The sequence below is a fragment of the Pteropus alecto genome, unplaced genomic scaffold, assembly GCF_000325575.1.
Source record: "Pteropus alecto unplaced genomic scaffold, ASM32557v1 scaffold276, whole genome shotgun sequence".
NCBI classification, from domain to species: domain Eukaryota; kingdom Metazoa; phylum Chordata; class Mammalia; order Chiroptera; family Pteropodidae; genus Pteropus; species Pteropus alecto.
Window position 1 is genome coordinate 2,144,834 of NW_006438074.1, and position 25,101 is coordinate 2,169,934.

At 36.2% G+C, this 25,101-nt stretch overlaps 1 protein-coding gene across 2 annotated transcripts in view; it reads right to left on the reverse strand.

The window, feature by feature from the left end:
* The window catches only part of KCNH5 (potassium voltage-gated channel subfamily H member 5), a 346,402-nt gene that overhangs the window by 200,481 nt on the left and 120,820 nt on the right, over positions 1-25,101 (reverse strand). For both annotated transcript variants that reach the window (XM_025049120.1, XM_006915107.3), the window contains 2 exons: positions 20,807-20,922; positions 14,413-14,805 (listed from right to left, as the gene is read on the reverse strand). In XM_025049120.1, the coding sequence (XP_024904888.1) occupies positions 14,413-14,805; positions 20,807-20,922 (509 nt within the window). The remainder of the gene's footprint in view (positions 1-14,412; positions 14,806-20,806; positions 20,923-25,101) is intronic.

Here is a 25,101-nt window from a genome sequence, read left to right on the forward strand (position 1 = left end):
AACATGGCTCAACCTCTGATCATCCCGGTCATTCTCTATACCCTAGTTCCCTGTATTATTTTTATTTGTAGAGCATATCACTCTCTGAAATTATATATATATGTATATAATATATATACTTTTGTATATATATGTATATAATATATATACTTTTGTGTATATATATATATATATGTATGTATATATACTTTTTAAAGTGTTCATGTATGTTTAAAACACATGAAGAGCAGAAATGATCAGTCCTAGTGATGTAACTTTATCTTATACACTGAAAGGATTCTGAACATGGAGATTATAGTTCCTAAATATGATTACTATGCCTATACAGGTAACACTGTCTTTAGATATACTATTAGTAAACTTAATTGTTAGATGTCAATACTGAACACAAGTACAATTGTTTCTAAAATTCCAGCAGGACCACGTTTGGTTAAAAAATTCTCCTGGTCTATTCGTGATTATTATAAAATAACTGCTGCACAAGCTCCTGTCATCTAGGCCTCTTCATTCACTGTGGCCAAAATAATTGCAACATATGTCAAGGCTCAAACAACAGCTTTTGAATATGGCCACTCATAACTCAGTGTAATTCTGTGTATAAATGTGAATGTAACTAAAAATGACTGATTTTTACTGACACCCTGACATAAACACAAATCCCAGTGAAAGCTAGCATCTTCTTAAAAAATGCACACCAGGCATTTAATTGTAAAGTCCATATTTGTGTCTGCAATACCGACCAGGTAAACATTCAGGCTCACAATACTATTATAGACCATGTTTTTTTCTCAGTAGACTCAGAGGGATACAGAGCAGAAATCACCGTTTATCAGTACAGCAGCATCAGTCATCTTCTCCCACAGGATTTGACCTCATAGCAGTCCGTGTGGTAGTCCACAGAGCTATGTTCCTTGTGTTTTTCCCTCCAGGTGGCAATGCAGAAGTGAGTAAATGACACTCCACTGGCAGGTACTGAAACCATCTTGACTTATAAACATTAGAACTGAAATTGTCTAACCTCACACTCAGCTTGTACACTCAGAACTGAAACCATACCTTACTGTCTATGTTAACATGACTTTGTTCTATTCCTCTGTCTTCCTTAGTGTGACTTTATTTTTCCAGGACTCCATTACCCTGTCCAGGCAAATGGTTTGATTTTTCATTACAGGAATTTCCCAAAGACCCATTAACTCTACAGTGAAAAGTATCAACAGACAGTTTATGTCTTAAGATTCTTTGAATTTTATGCCCCCAAATCCTCATCTTACTGTTTCCACCAATCCTGGACTATTGTATTGTGAGCCTTGAAACTTACCCAGTCCTAATAAAGCAAATTCCCCTAACCACTCCCCCAGCCCAGCTTTGATAGACCCATCATGATTCAAATTTCCAGTTCCCAATAAATTCTCTCCTCTTCTGCTCTGAGACACTGCCAAATTTTTGGAGGACAGTGTTCCCCCTTATAATAGTAAGCAATAAATTCAACTCAGCTTCATCTTATCAACAGGTTGTGATGGTAATGTTTGGGGATCCATCTTTTAAGGCCTCATGATCCATCTAACCCAATACCTGTAATAACAACAGAGGCATCGCTTTCAGAGTCCTACAAGGAATATGCTCAGACTTGTATCATTCAGGGGGCTCTTATGCCACAGTGTCATCAAGTTATTTATACTTCATTAAAAGTTATTCTCAGTCCAGATGCAATTTAGTGATCAGAGGTCTTTTTCCAATATAAGTAATATTGCTTAGAAACATAAATAATATATATCCTTCATCAGTTGTCAGGGGGAACAGGCAGACAGTTGACCAAAGGTAAAATTCTCATGCAGAATGAGAAATGGTTTTGTTAACCCTTTATCTGCAATGTCTAAAAAACAGAGTTCTTAAAGATGAAGAATTCCAATATAAAATAAATCTATTTCTTAGTAGCTAGCATGTGATATATGAAAGCAGAGATGAAATTATGGAATAAAATAAAGTAATAAAAAGACCAAATAGAGTAGGTATGAAGGTTTAGAACTTCCTTCAAAATACAGTGAGGAAATGATGTATTCTCAAGCATAGGAAATATTACTGTGCAGAAAGACAGTAAAGAGCAATTTCTATGCAAGTATCCATAGTTAGTTAAGGTAAAAAAAATGAAATGGTTATAACATACATATTGCAATATATTTCAACCTTCTTTGCCTCTACATCAAAATCATTTCCCTAATGCTTAACAATAGGAAGCATTCATCATGAATGAAGATCATCAGTTCAGGTAAAAATTTCTTTTCATGTAAGCAACAAAATCAAATAAAGAAATCTCATTGCTGTTTTCATTGCTTGTTACTTCCTATCCTCTGAGAGATAATTCCCTCAGTTAGACAGTCTACTTTGTCTATGTGGAAAATTCATGCAAAAGAAATATTCCTGGAATATAATCAAAATTTTCAAATACAAGAAAGATATCTATCTTGGGAGTTGGAGTAGGTCAGGAGATGGAGTAGGTAAATGCTGTGCTTGCCTCCTCCCAGGACCACATTAAAATTACAACTAAATTATAGAACAATCAACCTGGAGAACCATCTGAAGATTAGTTAAACAGAACTCCTAAAACTAAGGATATAAAGAAGAGGCCACATCAAGACTTGTAGAAGGGATGGAGATATGGAACGGGCTGGCCCCACAACCACATGTGGCAGTGGAGCATGAAGAGGGATATCTCAACTGAGGAGCTTCACCAGGGGAGCGAGGGACACCAGCCCCACCCCGTGGCTCCAGTGCCAAGAAGAGGAGTTCCCACAAAATCTGGTTGTGAAAATCAAAAGGGATTCTGATCATCCAGGTGAGAAAGGAGGCTGCTAGAAACCTAGACATCCTCTCAAAGGGCCCACGCACAGACTCACTTGCTCACAGGTACTCACCCTGGCATCTGGAAAAGGGAAAGCAGCTCAGGAGGCACCAGAGACATACAGAGAAAGACTGAGTTATGTGGCTTCAGAGTGAGAGCTAAAGGGACAGTCACCATTATCCCTGTGTTGAGCCCTCCCCCAACACAACCAAAACTGAATCACCCTGGTGAACTCTGCTAGCTCTACCCTGGTGACTCTCTGAGACCCCACCCCATCCGACTTAAGCACTGCCAGAGGTACTTTCATAGGTAGGCAACCAGCCCCACGCCACACACAGCACGAGGCTCCTTCAGCAGCAATCAATAGGCCTCAGCTCACACACCTACAGAGACACTTCAGTAGTGAACAACCAGCTCCAGTCCCAGCCAAAGCTGCAGTATTTCTTGAAAAAATCTCAGAGGTCTATAGGCCAGAATTAGGTGGCAGCTGGCCTTGGTGTGACCTGAGACTTTTGTGAGTGGCCACAGGCTTAGCACTAGCACCAAATCTGAATCCACACTAACCTGGTGAACACCACTTGCCCCACTCTAGTGACTCCCTGAGACTCTGCCTTACCCAATTCATGTACCACCTGAGGATCTTTGATCTGCTAAGCCTTACTGGAAGCCAGCAGGCAGTCTCAGGCCTTGGGGTGCACTGAGCCTTTTGCTGAGCAGCCCCAGGCCAGTAATAGTGGTGGCCAGCCTCAGTTCACAGTACGGATCCTCCCATGTGCCTCCAAGTCCAGTACAGGCAGCAGCCAACTGGTAATAGCTCTGTAGCTCCTACTGGTAGTCCTGAGCCAGTCACAGGCAGTGGCTGACTTTGATCTGCAAGGGAACCCCTCTCAAGGGACCCCACAACCAACATACCTGGCATCATACCACAAAAGAGCACCATCTGATTAGCCCCACAAGCAGCACAACCAAAAGGGTGGTCTCAACAGGCACATGACCCCACTGGGGCGACTCCTATTCCATGGGGTCAGCCCCGACATGTAGCAGCTCATACGCATGGGTATGGCCAATCCTTACAGCCAGTCAGCCTAAGAGTAAATCCCACCCACTATATGCCAACAGTAATCAAGGCTCAACTACAACAGAAGGGCACAAGCCACACAAGAGGCACTCTTGGAGCACCCAGTACAGGTGATCAGAAAGACTGCATCACTGGGCCACACAGGGCACCTACTACAGAAGACAACTCAGCCAAAACTGGGAGACATAGCAGATCTACCTAATACATGGAAACAAATATAGAGAGGCAGCCAAAATGAAAAAAAAAAAACAAAAAACAAAGAAACATGTTCCAAATGAAAAGACAGAACAAAACTAAATGAAATGGAGGCAAGCAATTTACCAGTTAAAGCGTTTAAAACATTGATTATAAGGACGGTCAGTGAATTTCGGGGAAAGACTAGATGATCTCAGTGAGAACTTCAAGAAAGAGATAGTAAGCATTAAAAAGGACATAAATACCATTAAAAAAGAACCAATCGGAAAGGAAGAATACAATAACTAAAATGAAAAATATATTAGAGAGAATCAATAGAAGGTTAAATGAAGCAGAGGATTAAATCAGTGATTTGGAAGATATGGTAGGAGAAAACGCCCAGTCAGCACAGTAAAAAGGAAAAAAAATTTTTTTAATAAGGATACTTTAAAGGACCTCTTCAAGCATAACAACAAACACATCATAGCAGTACCAGAAGAAGAAGAGAGAGCAAGGGATTGAGAACCTATTTGAAAAAATAACAAAAATCTTCCCTAATCTGGTGAAGGAAAGAGACATACAAGTCCAGGAAGTGCAAAAAGTCCCAAACAAGATTAACCCAAACAGACCCACACCGAGACACATCATAATTAAAATGACAATCGCTAAAGACAAAGAGAGAATCCTAAAAATGACAAGAAACAGTCAGCTAGTAACTTATAAAGGATCTCCCATAGGACTGTCAGCTGATTTCTCAACAGAACTTTGTAGGCCAAAAGGGACTGGCATGTATTATTCAAAGAGATGTAAAGTGAGGACCTAAAACCAAGACTACTCTACCCAGCAAGGCTGTTGATTAAAACTGAGGATAAGATAAAAAGCTTCCCAGGTGGGAAAAAGTTCAAGGAATTCATCACCACCAAGGGACTTCTTTAAGAAGAAGAAAAGGGAGAAGAACATAAAAATGAATAATAAAATGGCAATAACTATGTTCCTATTGATATCACTTTAAATGTAAATGGATTACATGCTCCAATCAAAAGACAGGGTAGCTGAGTAGATTAGAAAACAAGACCCATTCATATGCTGTCTACAAGAGATTCACTTCAGATCAAAAGACAAACGGAATGAAACTAAAGGGAATGAAAAAGATATTTCATGCAAATGGAAATGGAAAAAAAAGCTGAGGTAAAAGTACTTATACCAGACAAAATAGACTTTAACGCAAAGTGTATAATAACAGACAAAGGACATTACATAATGATAAAGAGATTAATCCAACAAGAGGATGTAACCCTAGTAAACATTTATGCACCAAACATAGGAGCACCTAAATATATAAAGCTAATATTAGCTAACATAAAGGGAGAGATTGACAGTAATATAGTCATAATAGGGGACCTCAACACCCAGGAACACCAATGGACAGATCTTCCAGAAAGAAAATCAACAAGGAAACAGCAGCCTTAAATGACACAATAGACTGTATGGATTTAATTGATCTTTCTAGAGCATTTCACCAATGTTCACAATGTTCACTGTATGGATTTAATTGATCTTTTTAGAGCATTCTGCAAAGCAGCAGTATATACATTCTTCTTAAGTGCACATGAAACATTTTCCAAGATAGGCCACATGTTAAGCCACAAAACAAGTCTCAGTAAATTTAAGAATACAGAAATCATATCAAGCGTCTACTCCAACAACAATGGTAAGAAACTAGAAATCAATTACAAGAAAAAAACTGAAAACACACAAACACATGGAGGCTAAATAACATGCTATTAAACAATGAATAAGTTAACAATGAGATCGAGGGAGAAATCAAAAGATACCTTGGGACAAATAAAAATGAAAACACAACCACCCAAAATCTATGGGACACAGCAAAAGCAGTCTAAGAAGCAAAGTCATAGCAGCATAGGCCTATTCCAAAAAAAACAAGAAAAATCTCAAATAAACAATCTAACCTTACACTTAAAGGAAATAGAAAAGGAACAACAAACAAAGCCCAAAGTGTAGAAGGAAGAAAAAAATGAGGTCAGAGTGGAAATAAATGAAATAGAGTCTTAAAAAACAATATAAAAGATCAATGAAACCAAGAGCTGGTTCTTTGAAAAGATAAATGAAATTGATAAACCTTTAACCATACTGATCAAGAAAAAAAGAGAAGACCCAAATAAATAAAATCAGAAATGAAAGAGGAGAAGTAACAACTGACTCCACAGAAGTACAAAGGATTATTAAAAAATACTAAGAGCAATTATATGTTAACAAATTGGACAATCTTGAAGAAATGGATAAATTCCTAGAAACATTAAATCTCCCAAGATTGAGACAAAAAGAAACAGAAAATCTGAACTGACCAATTACTATTAACAAAATCAAATCAATAAGAAAAAAAAAAATCCCCACAAACAAAATTCCTGAACTGAATGGTGTAATTGGTTAATTTTACCAGGCATTCAAAGAAGAGTTAACACCTATTCTTCTTAAATTATTCCAAAAACTTCAAGAGGAGAGATGGCCCTCAAGTTCATTTTACAAGACCACCATTAACCTGTTTCTGAAACCAGACAAAGACATTACCAAAAAAAAAAAAAAAAAAAAAAAAAAAAAAATTATAAGCCCATATGATGAACACAAATGCAAAAATCCTCAACAAAATACTAGTAAACCAAATTCATGAAGATATTAGACATATCATACACCGTGAATAAGCTAGATTTATTCCTGAGGTGCAAGCCTGGTTCAATATCTGCAAATCAGTTAATGTGGTACACCACATTAACAAATTGGAAGTTAAAAGTTATATGATCATATCAACAGATGTAGAAAAAGCATTTGTCAAAATCCAGCAACCATTTATGATAAAAACTCTCAGCAAAGTAGGAATAAAGGGAACATACCTCAATATAATAAAGGCCATACATAACAAACCCACAGTTAATAAACTCAATGAGGAAAAGCTAAAAGCCTGCTCCTTAAGATCAGGAACAAGACAAGACTGTCCACTTTCACCACTTTTATCCAACATAGTATTGGAAGTCCTAGCCACAGTAATCAGACAAGAAAAAATAAATAAAAGACATCCAAATTGGAAAGAAGTAAAACCATCATTATTTGCAGATGACATAATACTATATAGAGAGAACCCTAAACATTCTGCCGAAAACTATTAAAACTGATAAATGAATTCAGTAAGGTAGCAGGATACAAAATTAATATTCAGGAATCAGTTGCATTTTTAAATACCAATAATGAACTATCAGAAAGAGAAACTAAGAAAATAATCTCATTTACAATTGCAGCAAAAACAATAAAATACCCAGGAATAAATTTAACTAAGGGGGTAAAAGACCTGTACTTGAAGTCATTGAAGAAAGAAACTGAAGAAGATACAAATAAATGGAAGCATATACCGTGCTCATGGATAGAAAGAATTAACATCATTAAAAATGTCCATACTACCCAAAGCAATCTATATAGTCAATGCAATCCCTATCAAAATACCAATGGCATTTATTGCAGAAAAAGAACAAATAACCTTAAAATTTACATGGAACCATAAAATACCCCAAATAGCCATGGCAATCTTGGGAAAAAAGAACAAAGTTAGAGGTATCATGCTACCTGATATCAAACTATACTATAAGGCTATAAGTAATCAAAGCAGCATAGTAGTGGCATAAAAATAGACACACAGATCAATGGAACAGAATAAATCCATGCCTATACAGTCATTTACAACACAGGAGGTAGAAATATATAATGGGGTAAAGACAGTCCCTTCAGTAAGTGGTATTGGGAAAACTGAACAGATAACCTGCAAAAAACTGAAATGGGACAACCTTCTTACACCATATATATACAAGAATAAACTCAAGATAGATTAAAGACTTAATGTAAGATCCAAAACCATAAAACTCCTTAGGGAAAAAAAGGCAGTAAACTCTCTGACATTGCTCTTAGCACTATTTTTTCTGATATATCTTCCCAGGCAAGGGAAACAAAAGAAAAAAAATAAACAAATGGGACCACATCAAAATAAAAACGTTTTGCACCGCAAAGGAAGTCATCAACAAAACAGAAAAACAGCTTACTGAATGGATAAAGATATTCATCAATGATACATACAACAGATTAATATCCAGAATTTATAAAGAACTCACACAACTCAGCACCAAACAAACAAACAATACAATTAAAAAATGGGCAGAAGACTTGAGTAGGCATTTCTCCAAAGAGTACATACAGATGGCCAATAGACATATGAAAAGATGTGACGCATCAATAATCATCAAAGAAATGTAAATTAAAATCCAGTTTGAAAGTACCTCAAAAAATTAAAAATAAAGCTACCATATGACCCAGTAATTCCACTTCTGGGTTTTGTCTGAAAAAATCCAAAACAGTAATTCAGATAGATAAATACACCCTAGCACTATTTACAATAGCCAAGATATGGAAGCAACCTAAGTGCCCATCAATAGATGAATGGACAAAGATGCTGTACCTACATACAACAGAATACTAGTTGGCTTTAAAAAATGAAATCTTACCATTTGCAACAACATGCATGGACCTAGAGGGTATTATGTTAAGTGAAATAAGTCAGACAGAGAAAGACGAATACCATATGATCTCACTTATATATGGAATCTAGAGAACAAAATAAACAAATAGAAATAGACTCATAGATACAGAGAATAAATTGATGATTGCTAGATGGGAGGGGTGTTGGGGAGCTGAGTGAAAAAGATGAAGGGATTAAGTACAAATTGGTATTTACAAAATAGTCATGGGGATATAAAGTGCAGCATAGGGAATATAGTCAAAAATATTGTAATAATTTTGTATAGTGCCACGTGGGTACTAATCAGGAGGATAATGTCATAAATTATATGAATGTCTAACTAGTATACTGTACACCTGAAACCAATATAAAATAATATTGAATGTCAACTCTAATTTAAAAATTAAAATTAAAAAAAGGAAAAAAAGAAGGAAGGACAAGAAGGAGGGAGGAGGGAGGGAGGAAGATATGTATTTTTAAATCTGTGCTTTACCCAACCTTGATAACCACCCATCCTCATCTGGAATACAACTTAAAAGCTCAGACCATTGCCACCATGTTCCAATTTAGAACCTGAGTCTGATTCTTACCCACTCTCCTAATCTGTTCCCCGTCTCCTCCCTCACACTGACTCTTACTCACACCCTTGAATAGTTTGTGAGTAAGTCTTTCTTTCAAACTAGAAGATAGGAACATTTGAATTTAGTAACAGTGCCTTCTTCTTTTTCATATTCATTTGTCCACAATGCTTTATACTTCCAATGGAAGATCCCAGTTTGGGGACCTAAACCCTGAGGCAACACCTAAACACATATAAAAAGCTGGCAGACAGGTCATTTGAATGGAAAATAATTTCCATTAGATAATAGAATATTCATGGAAAGGAACTCATGGAAAGAGAGATGAGCATAGTGGCCAAAGAAAAATGCCCTAATGTCTGCAAGGAAGAGATACTTGTAGATATAAATCTAACAAAATATGTATAAGATATGTATGTGGAAAACTACACAATGCCATTGAAAGAAATCAAAGAGCTAAATAAATAGAGAGACTGCCCACATTCATGGGCAGAAATATTCAATATTTTTAAGATGTCAGCTCTTCTCAACTTGATCAATAGCTATAACATAATCACAATCAAAATTCCAGCAACTGATTTTGAATATATCGATAAACTGATTCTAAAGTATATAAAGAGAGGCAAAACTTTAGCAGAAGAACCAACACAACATTGAAGGAGAAGAACAAAGTTAGAGGACAAACGCTACCCAATTTAAATACTTGCTAAAAAGTGACAGTAATCAAGCCAGTGAGATATTGGCAAAAGAAAAGGCAAATAGAAAAAAAAAAACAGAGAGCCCAGAAATAGTTCCACATAAATATAGTCAACTAATCTTTGACAAAGAAACAAAGGCAATACAATGGATCAAAGATAGTCTTTTCAACAAATGGTGCTGAGACAGCTAAACATCCAAATGCATGCAGAAATATTAATCTAGTCACAGAACTTACACCTTTCACAAAAACTGATTCAAAATGGATCATACACCTAAATGTAAAACATGAAAATATAGAACTTTTAGAAGATAACATGAGAAAAAAACTAGGTGACCTTAGGTATGGTGATAATATTTCATATATAACACCAAAGTCATGATCCATAAAATAAATAATTAATAAACTAGACTTCGTTAAAATTAAAAACTCTGATCTGTGAAATATATTGTTGAAAGAAAAAAAAAGACAAGCCAAGACTGGGAAAAAATATTTGCAAAATACATATCTGATAGAGGCTTATTACACCAAATATACAAAGAACTCTTAAAACTCAACAACAAGAAAATTAACAACCCAATTAAAAGAATGAGCAAGAGAACTAAACAGACACCTAAGGAGATAGTCAGATGGCAAATAAGCATATGAAAAGATGTCCAACCTTATATATTATTAGGGAATTGTAAATTGAAACAAGATATCACTACATATCTCTTAGAATGGCCCAAATCCAAAACACTGACATCAAATGCTGGTGAGGATGTGGATCAACAGGAATTCTCATTCACTGTTGGTGGAATGCAAATGGTACAGCTACTATGAAAGACAGTTTGATGATTTCTTATGAAACTGAACATATTCTTACCAGCAATTGTGCTTCTTGGTATTTACCCAAACAAGCTGATAACTATGGCCACACAAAAATCTATAAGCATAAATATCTATAGCAGCTTATTCATAGTTGCCAAAACTTGAAAACAATCAAGATATCCTTCAGAAGGTGAATGGATAAACTGTGGTACATCCAGACAATGGAATATCACTCAGTACTAAAAAGAACTGAGCTATCGGGCATGAAAAGACATAAAGGAACCTTAAATGCATAATACTAAGTAAAAGAAGCCTATCTGAAAAGGCTACATATTGTATGATTCCAACTATATGACATTCTGGTCCCCTAAGTGTGATGTCAAGTCAGGGTTACATGTGTTAGAATTTAACCAAGATAAATGCCTGGGAGGAGGAAGGAAGGAAGAAGGAGCTTTCAGACAACAATGCAATTCTGGCACCTGTCAAGAGGGAAGGAAGGATTGAGTAGGAAGAGCCTCAGACTAGTTAGGTAATGGGGAGTCCCAGAGTAAAAGTTGCTCAATAGAGTTAGGCATTAAGCAGGAATAGACAAACTATAATATTACCACCATTCATAGACACTGGGGTAACGCTTAGCCTTGGAGAATTATGGCTTCAGTGTGCGAACCACAGCAAATCAGATAACACAGCAACTGTTAGTCAACTGTGTTCAGTGGTGTGTTGGTAAATGATTAACAACTGGTTCTACAGAGTTTTTTAAAAGCCTTTCTTCGAAGCATTTTCAATTTTCTGGGTACAGAAAATTGAAAATGTTGCTAACAATCGGCTTTCCCAAAACAGGAGCTGGTTCCAGAAAACACTAACTATGCTCCATGCAGCAGGTTTTCATACAGGGAGATCCAAGTACTGCACCTTCTTAGCCACTGTACTCACCAATCTAATTTGTTAACAAAGATTTGATCTTAACAGTGTGATAACTGAAAAGAGTATGTCAGTATAGTTTGTAGATTTACTGTGCATTTTCCTTAATGTGGATGAGGCTAAGGACCTTTTAATATATTTTTATATTATGCTAAATATATTTATTATAATGTAATATATTTAATGTATTTTTCTATGACTTGAGCTAATCTTTTCATTATTTTTATTGAAATTCTTATGCCTATGTCCTAAATAACTGAAATCTTAACTTATTACTCTTAATATATTAATCCATTTAGTAAATGAAATGTGGATACTGCTTATTATCACATTATATCATTAGCATTTTCAAAATTAACTCTTCTCAACTCCTTCTGGCAGGTAAATAGGAAAGAAATAAATGTACTTTTATAAGCTTGATGTAGGTAAAATTTAAAATTAGAAAACAAATTACCATGATTCCTTTTTTCCCATAATTTTTAAAGCAAAAATTACATGTGTGGCATCAAAATATAAAGGCTACATGTAACTTTCAGACAAAAAATGTTTTTTAAATATCATTAAAGTCAACTGAAATTTTATAGGGAAAAAAGTCAGTGAAGAAAATTTTCGATCTTTCTCCAACACACATAGAATAACAACAGCAATAACAACGGTATAGTGGAGAGTTTTCCATCTGAACGGTCTGTGAGAACAGAGTAGATTCTTTAGGGAAATTAAGTTTATAGTATTATCATCATGAACACAATTTAGTAATGGACATATTCTATATTGACTCATTTCTATGTTATTAGTTGAAATTATGGGCTGTATCCTATTAGCTTAGTGCAGCAAATTGAAAATCATCCACTATTAAGTTAAAGGCTAAGAAACTCTAGATGGAGTGGTCTTTTAAGATATTGTGCATGTTTTGAGTATTTTGTTGTACAGATAACACTGAATTAGCAGAACCTTGAATTAAACCAGACATCTAAATTCATCCAATATGGTCTCTAACCACAAATGCACTTAGACAAAATTTATAAGCAAAGCTATAAAAAAAGAAACCAAAAAAGGCAAAAATTCAAGAATTGCTCTTCTATAAATGTTTCCCTATCTTTATGTTAACTCAAACACTGCTATCATATGTATCTGGAGAGAGGAGTCCAGAGATATATGGATACACTGAGAGTTTTTTGTTTATATTTGTTTTTGCTTTTTTATGGGACCTTGTTGCTCAATTGCTTTGGGACTTCGAATTTCAAGTATTTGTGAAAATTGGTAAAAGTTCATCATGTATAATAGGAACATTATAATTTCCCCCAATTCCATCTTCTACCATTTTTAGGTGATTTTTAGGTTTTTCTTTTTCCACAAAATTCATAGTAAAGCATTTTTTAAACATAAAATTATATGAAGAAAAAGGTAAAATTCATAATGGAAAACACTCCACATTATTTACCTACATATTATTATCTTCTAAAGGGGGTAACATAGTTAATTCTTTTAGTACCATTATGAAAATTAACTCACATAAGTGATGTGATTTTTAAAAGCTGATAGTATGTACAAATATAGTATAACATATAGTAAATACAAATAAGTATATATACATATATGTACATATGCGTTTGAAAGGCACACATTTGCTTATAATCTCTCTCATCACCTTGTACTGCAGCATCAAAACTTTTTCTTTATACTATTAGTCCTTTAGAAATCATATCATCAAAGTAAACAAAAATAGACTGTATAATAGTATGTGAACTTAACATAAACTTCACATTATATACAATGATACTATTAAATGTGTTAATACAGCACACAAAATGACCAGTTCTCTTTAACTTTTAGTGTTTAGCATATTTGTTTTGATTGTACATGTGAGAGCTGTGAGAACAGCTCTGCAAAAATACTTTGCAAGTTACCATAGTGATTGAATTGCAGTACTTTATGATGTCTTTCCCCTGGGTCTCAATTCAGTTGCATGTTTTTTTTCAATCACAATCCAATAGGTGACATTTAAATTGACCTATTTTTTAAAAAAATTTGTATACCCACATACATAACTTTACATAAACACATAATTTGGTAACATTACACTTTTAAAGTAAAAATGTTACATGTTTAAAGTAAAATCTTTTTCTCTTTCTCTTTTTGGTGGGTTCCCACATCCCTTTTCTCTTCTTCTTCCATACCCATCCCAGTAAACTAGGTTAACAAATGGTATGTCGCCTTCCATTTTTTCCCTTCATTTCGTACAATTATATACAGATCTATATATGCATATCAAGAATAAAGCAGAATTTCACGAAAATCCTTCCAAATTAATTGATATTCAGTAGTTCCTATGTATTTTTAATGGCTACTTAATAGTCTATGTTGTGATGCATGATTTTAAAATGTTACAGTTTCCAAAGAAAATACATCTACTTCATTATCTTTCAATCAATTATCTAGTTTGTGAACTGTATTCAACTCCAAAAGTGCTGCTTTTCTTCTGCTCCACATCCTCCAACCACGATCTCCAACCACAGCCATTTTCCTAGTAATTAGTATTTCAACCAGAAATCAAGAACAAAAAAGCAGGTAAAAATTAATTTAAGGTAATCAACTATGATAATTTATAGCAAGTGTTTAGTTGGGTAAAGGTTGAAAGTGGTGGCTAAAAAGAAGTTTGAATTATCTATAAATTCTTTTTACCATAATTTTCTCAAAACATCATCCACAATACTCAAAAAGGAAAAAAAAGAAACTTACCTCATCCACATTTTCAAAGGCATTGATGATGTCATAAGGTAAACAAGACAATAAATCGATCACAAACCAAGTTTTCAGATAGTTCATCCTTATCAGCTTGGGGTCAGAAATGACCTCTCCACCAGGTCCCACGAAGGTCGTGTGAAAATTTAAAACAATGTCAACCAGAAAAATAACGTCCACTACACTGTCCAACACCAACCAGGCTATGTTGTTCTGCTTCGTTTTGAAGGAAACGTTATAAGGAACCATAATGGCGGTGTAGAAGGTAAGAATTAAAATCACCCAATCCCAAGTAGTTTTAAAAGCACAATAGTGTAAAATAATATGTGGTGGCGTCTTTGGCGCTTCTTGTTTATACTGAGGAAGGATATCTGATCCCAGCTGAAGAACCTAAAAGAGAGACAATGCATATGTAACTAACGTGGACATCTCTGCACAGTTAGTACTGAATTCAAACTTACTGGCAGTCAAACCACAGCCTGTTTTATCATGACACCTGGTTTCAAAGCGAGTGATGCCCTAGATTTTCACCTCTCTCTTCTCCAGAATTGTACCAAAGTTTGTTCAAAGGAAGTCACTCCAAGTCCAATCTCTCTACAAAAATTGATCTATTTGCTATTCCATCTGGTGTTCCCTCCAGTTGAATCAACAATTTTCAAATGTTGATTCTCAAACTGGCTCCTATACACTGAGGGCAAGAAGGGACCAAAGAAAGAGGCAGATCACTACAGATTGGTATGTGGTGGTTTCAATAAGCAAGGGAACTTAAAAGGGAACTTAGAAGGCTTGTCTTGGACAACTATGAGAGGAGTAGATCTCCTCACCAGTCCATCGGAATCTTAAAAGTTTATATGGAGGCCTTAACTGGGTGCAGACATGTATGCTATCCTGATGGTCTTAACAACACAGCTCTCTCAAGGCTACATCCTTGAAAATGTCTCCTACTGTGGGAAGGATGAATAGAGCATACATTCCAAGGATAGAGGAAGAGGTGAGGAGCCTCTGATTGCCCGGGTCCAGACCAAGGACCAACTGGTGGTCGTTTCCTCTTGATGACCTCCTCCAAATCAGTGCTGACCCACAGCACTGCTAAACATCCACTTCTGGGAATGCCTTCTGCAGACTCACTTGGCAAGCCTGCCTCGAATCCCACATCTCTTACTGATGGTGCAACAGTTATTTGGGTGACTCACCATTACCCATTCTTTATACATCTTTAGCACCTCAGGGAGCATAACTTTGATTCTGATGGTCTCGCTGAACCCCAGGGCCGCACTGTTAGTGATCTTGCTGTTCAGTGGGACTCAGCAAGGGCCCTAATGACCAGCACAGAAATATCAAGGTTGTAAATGTTATAGCCTTGTTTCTTTTCTCCCCTCAATTAGAGTTTATAGAATATTATGTTTCCTATCAGATGCATATTCCCTTTAGGGAAAAAAAAAAAAAGCTAAATACTCAGGTTTGCTTCTACATACCTTTTTGACAAATGGAAAATTTTAGTGCAAGGTTATACAAACCTTGACTACTCTGGCTACGTCCGCCTTAAGAGACAAAGAGAAAAAGCAGACAACAGAGCAAGAGTAAAGGTCTGGGCAGCCCTTGGCACAGGTAACAAACGCAGGACTTAGCACTGCCTTCCAGAACTTGGAACCTGGAAATTGTGAAAAGAAGCTGAAGGAGCAGGTGAGAGAGCCTCTGTTCCATGCCATCGATGATGCTAAGGCTGAGTAAACCTATGTTTGAAGGAGTTTGCAAATGGGACTTCGATAAATAATGTTTTCAGCAGTTTTGCCATCTTATGCATCAATTATTCAGTGTATCTAGGACTAATGGGACCCAGGAGGTAAGAGTCAAAAAGTTCAAATCATAAAATCATAATGCACTAAACATTTGAATGTAAGAATAGATATAAACAAAAATGCCTGTTAGCATGTAACTCATATGCCACAAAGTGAAACAAATATATCAGCTTTTCTGAAACATGGGAGAGAGTTATCCTGAAAAGTTTCTCTCATATATAGAATTTACATAACTGAAAATTAAGTATTTAGTACCCATTATTACTATATTTTGAAATGTGAAAAACATTACTGGTATACTCTTTAATTATCTATTATAATTATTGTTTCAAGGTTGGGAGTTATGAGAACTATTTATATTTTTTTATGTATTTACTCTCTTTATCAGTGCCCTAGCCATATTTTTCCATAAGGTCTTAAATTACTTAGCAGCAAATTATCCTACCAAGAATGTAAGCTTCATGTTGAGATTGGAGTGTTACACATATAGCATCATACATAATCAAGGCTTGCTTTCATTTTTTGACAACTGATCTATCCACTCCAATTTCACTCTGTTAAACATGAAAATTTCCTTCATATATTCAGCATTAATACTTTCCCATCTATATTTACAGTCTATAGTTTGAGCACAAGGAAATCAGACTTAGAAAATAAACTCATTGCCAAGGTGCATTATGACTCTCAGAGACCCTAGGCATTTTTGCCTTCCTGAATCCTTTCCTCCGTAAAAATAAAATAAAATAAAAATTATATTTTACAAGTGCATTGTCATAAAAATAAATAAATATTACAAATTCAACTTTTTACCTAAAAGTTCATTTCTTCCTTCTACTATTAATAGAAATTCAAGTATCCTGTGGACCCCTATAAGTGTTGCGGGCCTCCTATACACTGTGTTAATAGACAAAACCACCCTGCTCGGTACCCTGGAATAATGTAAGATGTCTCCTCTAGAGATAGAATGGGATCACTCTTGAGTTCAGTGTTTCTTAAGTCTGGCTACAAACTAGAATTATCTGAAGAAGTTAAAAAAAAAAAAAAATATACTCATACCTAAACCCCACCCCAGAAAATAATAAAATTCATCTTGTGTGGGTTCTCAGAGAATTTCTATATTCAAAATCTTTTCAGGTGATTATAATGTACACTCCAAGGAAAAACCCTTGTCCTATATTTCTTTAGACATTCAGAATCCAATTCTTCAGACAGTGACTTGCATATATAAAGCGATCCAAAAATACAAGAGGAAAAGGAGGAGGAACGGGAAGAGGAGAGAGAGGAGAATGGCAACAACAGAAGAAGGGACTCATGCTTAAGCTTTGATCTTTCTCACATGCAGAATACTATTTTAATCTTAGCTCCCTCACTGGGGCTCTTTTATAAAGCAGTAGATAACAACCTCATTTTCGTTATTTCCTTTGTACTTTCATAGGCAGTAAGCCTTAGGTGGAAGGGGTAGGGTGAAATAACAGTTTCTAATGTATCTGGGGGCCAATAAAGACACATTCTCTCTCTCTGAATATCTGAGAGCACTGAATCTAATGGAGTTAGGACCATGGACTTGACCATGGGGCACATGTTTATCTCCACCCAGCATAAAAGTGAGAAGCTGAAACCAATCAGCAAGATATCAGTACATACGGAAAACTGGTAAATCGCCTGTGGAGAGACCAGGATCTTTGAAACTGGGGATCAGCTCCAAATTTAGGGATCCCAGTGGACCTGAGATAAAATTTATATTTCTCAGAAAAAGTAAAAGAGCCTAAAATTCAATGGCAAATCCAAATACTTGAGTTGAGCCCACTGGACTCTGAGCACAATCGGAAAAACGATATTCTTGTGCTATGCTGATGCTGCTTCTAGGTCAGCTAAAATCACATGCAGACTAAATCTACTGGAAACCTTATTTCTGCGTGTTCTTTGAAATCAGCCTAAGACCTTACAGAAAGCAGTTTTGTGTCTGAATCAGGTGGTGAATTAGGGATGACTGATAAGAAACTAATGGTAATCAAAAAAAGGGCAAAGAAAAAAAATTTAGATGGGGAGAAATAGGAATGAAAGTTCCTCAAAAATAAAAGTAAAAATGATAAGCTGTCAAGGAAAAGAAACTTTCTACATACGTGATGTAGAGGTAAAAAACCAATTATGAGTGACTTGGGGTGTTAAGGTAGAAAATGTTCCACTTTATGGTCCCTTTCCTCTTGTTCACGCCCAATTGTGTTAACAAAGAAAAGGAAAGCTCTGAATAGGGTGTAGTTAAGCTCAGGGGGAAATACGACTATAAAAGTCAGCGGTCACAGAAATGAGCTCTTACACTATAGCTCAGGGGTCACCAGCCCCTGGGCCGCAAACTGGTACCAGTCCATGGCCTGTTAGGAACTGGGCCATGTGGCAAGGAGGTGAGCGGCAGGCGAGCGAGGGAAGCTCCATCTGTATTTGCAGCCACTCCGCAGCGCTAGCATCACAGCCTCAGCTCCACCTCAGATCATCAGGCATTAGATTCTCATAGGAGCACCAGTCCCTGGTGCCAAAAAGGTGGGGGATGCTGCTTTAGTTTGATTTGTAGAAAGAAACAGACAATTCAAGGCAGAAAAGAAAGTCGCTTCCAAATCAAGTAATACTTGATAATAAGCATTACTGAAAAAGAAAATTGTGTCCAATTGTCTGCTTTAAATCTTTTGCATATCTTTAAAAACATTGTTATTATTATTATTATTAGTTAATATTTAGTTACGCTGGTGTCTTATTTAGGCTTTTAAAAACATGTCGGCACATCAAAGTATTAATATCTCCTGAAGCTAACAGGGCTATTTAGAAAGCAATTCAAGTCCCTCTGTTAGCTATGACCCAAGAAAAACTTCAGAACCCTCCAAATTCAGGAAACGCTTTATTTTCTAACCCTCTCCAAACCAAACTAAGATCTTCAAGTAGTTAAGAAAGTTACTTTGAAGCACTTCAACTCACTTTTCCCCAGCAAAGCAAACTGATGAACACATTTAATTTGACCTTTCCCTTCCTTGGTAATTCACCTCACAATACTTTGTGAGTGTTCACTAAGTGCTCGGCATAGTTTTGGTACCTCGATTAACTTTATGGCATCTTTCAAATCAGTAAGACAAATGATGATTATAGAAGACCCATGAACAGCAAGGCTTCTGGCAGCCTCTGAGTTCTGTCCTCATTCCTTTTCTCTCCAGATTCAGTGCACTGACTGATAACATCGTCTGGTCCTATGGCTTTAACAGCCATATTTGTGAAGATGATACCAAGGCCTGCAACTCGCACCCAGGTATCCTTCTGGGACCAGACCCTTTGATCCCACTGTCTTTTAGGCATTTACACTAGGATTTCCTGTCAGGTACTTCAAACTTAATATGTCCAAAACTGGATGTGTTATCATTGCCTGCAAACTTCTCTTCTTCCTCTATGTTGGACACTCTATGAACCCATAACACTCACTATTTACATAGTTGTCCATGCCAAAAACAGAGTTGTCCTTGACTCATCCCTTTATTTCACACTCAATTCGGAATCTATCAGCAAATGTGTTGACTCTAATCTTGCTGTGTCTGCAATCTGCCCACTTCGACTACCTCTTCTCTTGCTTAAGGCCATGATCATCCTAGTTGGATTACTACTAGAACCTCTTAACTGGTTTCCCTAACTACCCATTCAATACAGAGTCACTAGGTCAAGCAGGGGTTCTTAATCATTTTTGTGCCATGGATCTCTTTTGGCAATCTGGTCGAAATCTATGGACTCCTTCTAAGAATAATGTTTTTAAATTAATTCAATAAAAACATCGAATTACAAAGGAAACCATTGGGACCAAGCTCCCTTTAAGAGGTTTTCCTGAAGCACGCATGTGATCACGTCGTTCCCTGACACACAAGACACCAACCACCACTGTTTCACTATACACCAACCACCTCAACTTTTCCTTTCCTACCCAACTTCACCCACATTGAAGTCACACTCAAAGTCACCGTACTATCTCATCTCTGAGCCGCTGCATATGCTGGCCTCCCTGGTAGAAATAACTTTCGTCTCATTTTTACCTGCCTCTTATATTTTTTTCTTCAAGATTCACTCAGCTCAGGTATCACCTCACTTGGTAGTCCTCCCCAGAACTCTAAGTTTGGGTAAATGTGCCTGGTGCTGTTCCCACTGTACCCTGTCATAATAATTATCACATTCTGTTATTGATTTCCTCTGGATTTTTAGCTCTTTGATGATAGAGCCCATTGCTCATTCATCTTTACATCCTTTGCAGAGTACCAAGCACAGTGCAAACCCTCAATATGTGTGTGTTGCTTACATAAATGGATGAGAGTGAACTCCCTATCTCATTTGCTCAAAGGAAACCTCACACAGTACAGGCATCACCTAGGATGTCATGAACTACTTTCCAATTTCAAAAGAAAGGAAATAAAAAGAAATATTTGAAATTTCTATAATTCTACTACGGAAAATAAATTATCAGATAAGGATTTACAAAATAATGACCAGAAATATCTATATTGAATCATCTGGGGGGAAAAATGGACCACCACCATCAACTCGAAAAGTGAAGTGAGTCTCACACTTACTTCAGCTAATCTTGAATGTTTGTGGACCACCTCTGTTTTATTCATTGGTGTGAGCTGCTGCAAAACACTTCGACTATTTGTCAAAGCCCGTGTCAATCTGGCAAATTTTGTCCAACCTTAAAAACAAGGGAAGAAAGTCTCAGTTTTTCACACATAATGAATATGGAATCCAACATTCTTGCTAATATTCAAATGATCTCAGAAACAGCATAACAACCAGAACTAATTAAAAGTATGAATCTAAAGCATTTATTTCTACATAGCCATCTTACATTTCAAGTGTGGCTATAAAATAATGAGTAATTTTTATGTGTGACCTTTCTGTTTTGTTCAAATATATTATGTAGTCCCAGTAGTCAATGTAGCTAGCTAGCCACAAAATTCTGGGCACCTCCTTGCATTGTGTAGGTTTGATTTTGCTTTGTTAGATAAAAGTGGTAAGGATGTTTCTGGATGACAGTAACTATGTTGGCAACAGATATATTAAACGTTTCCTGGTGATCACTTCTCTTTCTTACATTAGTTGAGTATTAGAATTGCACTGAATTTTTTAAAAAACTTCCAAGTCAGTCTTATACTTACTGAAATTTCATATTTCTAAGACAGGTGATGTTGCATCCCTTAGTACACTGAGTGTTGGATTAAAAGACTAGCCTATTTTCATTCCCTGTGTGAAATAAGATTCATCCAGAATACATTTTGAAAAAAAAAAAGAGATATATTGAAGGAATAAGTTCAATGACACATAGGAGAATACAAACCATCAAATGGCATGTGCTCTCTCATTTCCTACATGTAGGGCTTTCTTGTAGTTCTCAGTTCTCAACAGTTAGAATTTTTCTCAAGACCCCTTTACTGCCCCTTCTCTCATAAATTTCAGCAGATTACCTTGTCAGATACATTATTAAAGAAATAAAAGCTATAAGAAACACAATAGCCTTCAATTTCCCTTCTGTTCCCTTGACATCCACACCCACCCACATGACACTGATTCTTGCCTATATCGCTATTATCTCAGGGAATTAGGCATTTGCTCTTTTCTGATGTCCTGTTCATGGACATTTAAGTGGTTTGTAGATTTTTCACATTAACAAGGCCACAGTGAATTTGCTTAGGCCCATATCTCTGTGTTTGGGGACACATCTAGAATTGCCCGTTATTTAAAAAATTAGTTCATTTGATCTGTCACCAACCCCCACCATGCAGACAAACTTTGAAAAAGTTGAGCAGCCACACTGTCTATGTCAGAGAAAAAAACACATCAGCAGTTCTAACTTATCCCAGAGATACATTTACTGATCTCACCTTTACAGAGAGCTAACTGGTGTGACTGATTATTCAGCACAGTTTGCTGATGTTACTTAAATGTGGTCGATATGGGGTAATGTGAACAGATGGATGAATATGAAGAGTCTAATACTTGCTCTATACGTTGTTCATGGTATTATGAGAACATTTTTTCTCCTAAAAGCTCAGAATGCCAACTCCTTCTTAATAAAACATTAGTTTAGCTCTATTGGGTTGCAATTAACCTCTTTGTCATGGACTGCTTAATCTTAAAAATAAAAGGAAGTCACAAAAGCAGTTAAATCAATCTACTAGACTGTAATACAAGATTCTAATCCATAAGAAAAAAAGCTTAGGTAAACAGTATACTCTTGGCCAAAGAGACTACATAGTATAATTACTCATATTTCATCTGTTGTTTCCTCTCTAAAGAAAACCATTGGCTTCCCACAGAGGATGGTTGCTATTTTTGCTGTTAGCTTCATTCTACAGCAATTTTTTGTCTCAATTATTGGCACAAAGATGCCATAACTATTTGGCACAGGATATTTCACACTGTAAGTGTCTTGGCAGTTTTGGAATCTGTCTGAAAAAAAAAACTGTACAATATAAATGGGCAGAAATTTGGGCCACCTCTTTTAGAACACACGTGGATAATCAACAGAATGGATTTCCTGGCTGTCATTTTTCCCTTTAGTATTATTATAAATAATGTACCAGGTACCATTGACTAATTATCTGAGCAACAGTTCCAAAACCTCCATACCAGGAACAAACAATAACAAAAACACTCTGCCTTGAATTATCATCAGTAAATTCTGATCAGAACAGCACAATTCCATCACAACCAGGGTGTTCTCAACCTCCACTTCATTTTTTTTAGGCGGGGGTGGGGGGGAGGGCGGGAAGGAGAGCATGGAAAAATGTAGGGAGAATGGAGAGCACCATCAAGCCCCAACAATAAGCTTCCATTTGAAAGGACGAGGCAGCTCAGTGCAACAGAGAAAACGAGACTGAAAATCAGTCAGACTTCACGTTTCGGGCTCTTCAACAGTAACATGGAGATAATAACACTAATTTTCAGAATTATAGGAATGAGCAACAAAGAATATAAAGTACCTGACACATATTAACTACTTCATCAAAACTGGTTTCTTTCCTCTTCATTGGTTTTTGCTACCATGCATCATGGTATAAATCAAAGGTATTATTGACATCATTCCGCACCATTAATTTTTAAAGGCAAAAATCCATCTCAAATGAAGTTTTGGTGATCCTAGGATTCATTTTGAGGAAGATCTGCACTCATATTGCTTGGCTGTTATCGCATTATAGTTGCTCTCCAGATACGATTTAGAAATAAAATTCAGAATTAGCCACTTTACTCAAGTCTTTCAACCATATGTCTGAGTTTCACAGTAAAAATACCAATAGAAATAGAAGATTGATGTCAATTCCAACCGATTTTGGCAAATCCTCAAAGGACGTGAGCCCTTGTTCCAATCACTGGCCCCTTTTCACATTAAGAAGGTAAAATGTCTTTGCTCTGGAATTGAAAGTGACATTCTGGCTTGCCAGTTTGTGGATTCACTTTGCCAGACTGTTCTGCATCTTAAAACACTATTCCCTATACCTAGGCAGAACTTTTATTTCCTAAGTATTTTTCAAAATCTTGCAAACACCTTAAAATACTCTCTCACAACCATCCTCAACTCCCTGATCCTTCTGATCCTTCTCCCTGATCTTTGAGCTCCCTGATTCTTCTCATCTTACCTAACCAAATTCCAACTCTTCACCTACATCTACATCTATACACCTCTGACTAAACATGGGTGGTAAAACAAATAATCATGCTCATAGGTACTAGTAAAACTCATGACCACTGGCCTCAAGCAGACTTTAGTGTTGCTCAGAAAATCTGCTGAATTTCTCTTCTCCATTCGCTTCTCCATTCTCTTAGGTTACCATTTCATACCTACTCCTCTCTCTTCCCATCTTCAACACTTCCTCTCCTCCTTCACCATCCTTACTCTCAGTTGATAACCATGATTCCTATATTACTGAGAAAATAAAAGCAATCAGAAAAAAATTTCCACTTTATACTTATTTGTTTGTCTGTCCTTCATATTAGGATGTGAGAGAAGGAACTTTGTATCTCTAGGACCAAGAATACTGCCTGTACCACCATACTGTATGTTCGATCCACAGTTTTGGTTGAAAAAATGGATTAAATACACAAGGAGAACAAAATATTCCTAGAAGAGTCATGAAAAGGCTCATTTAAGTAATTCTTGTTAAGTAACCCAAGGCAGAATGAAAAGTAAATCTACTGTCTCTAAGTCTAAGGCTTTAGACCAAATCATTTTGATATTATTGTGTTATCACAAAATTTCATCTGCTATTTCCCAAGTTTCATGGTCCCCTTTACTCACTTTAAAAAATTTAAAGATACATTTTTTGCCAAGGTACCAAAATGTACTCTCATATACTGCTAGCTTCATAGCAATAATAGGATGATAACTTAATGGCATAAATATTTTATTTCTATTGAATTTTTCACATCAAATTTACAACTCACATAAATAATAGACAGTAGCTGATACACATCATTCAATAGTTACATAGTACAATACTCTTCCAGGAATCTGTTATGAACTTGAAAGGTGTGGAGGTGTCTCAATATAAAAGATTTTAAATAAGATCTTCCTCTACATATTCTGGCATTAGAAAGAGAGAGTTTAATGCTTTTCACAACGGGGTCTGATTTTCCCTATAAATTCTAATTTACATGTCTATCAAGCACATAGTTCAAAATCAAGTGGTCTGAGTATTCTGGAGTTTATTCAAACATCACTTTTTTTTTTTATAAGAATAGATTGTACATTTAAGAGATTTTGCCTGGCAAAGAACTCTATGATTCTGATGTGAGGATGCAGAGATAGAGGTGAAGGCAGATAAATAGAGAGGTATTAATTTGAGAAATAAAAGTCAAAACTTAACATTAGCAC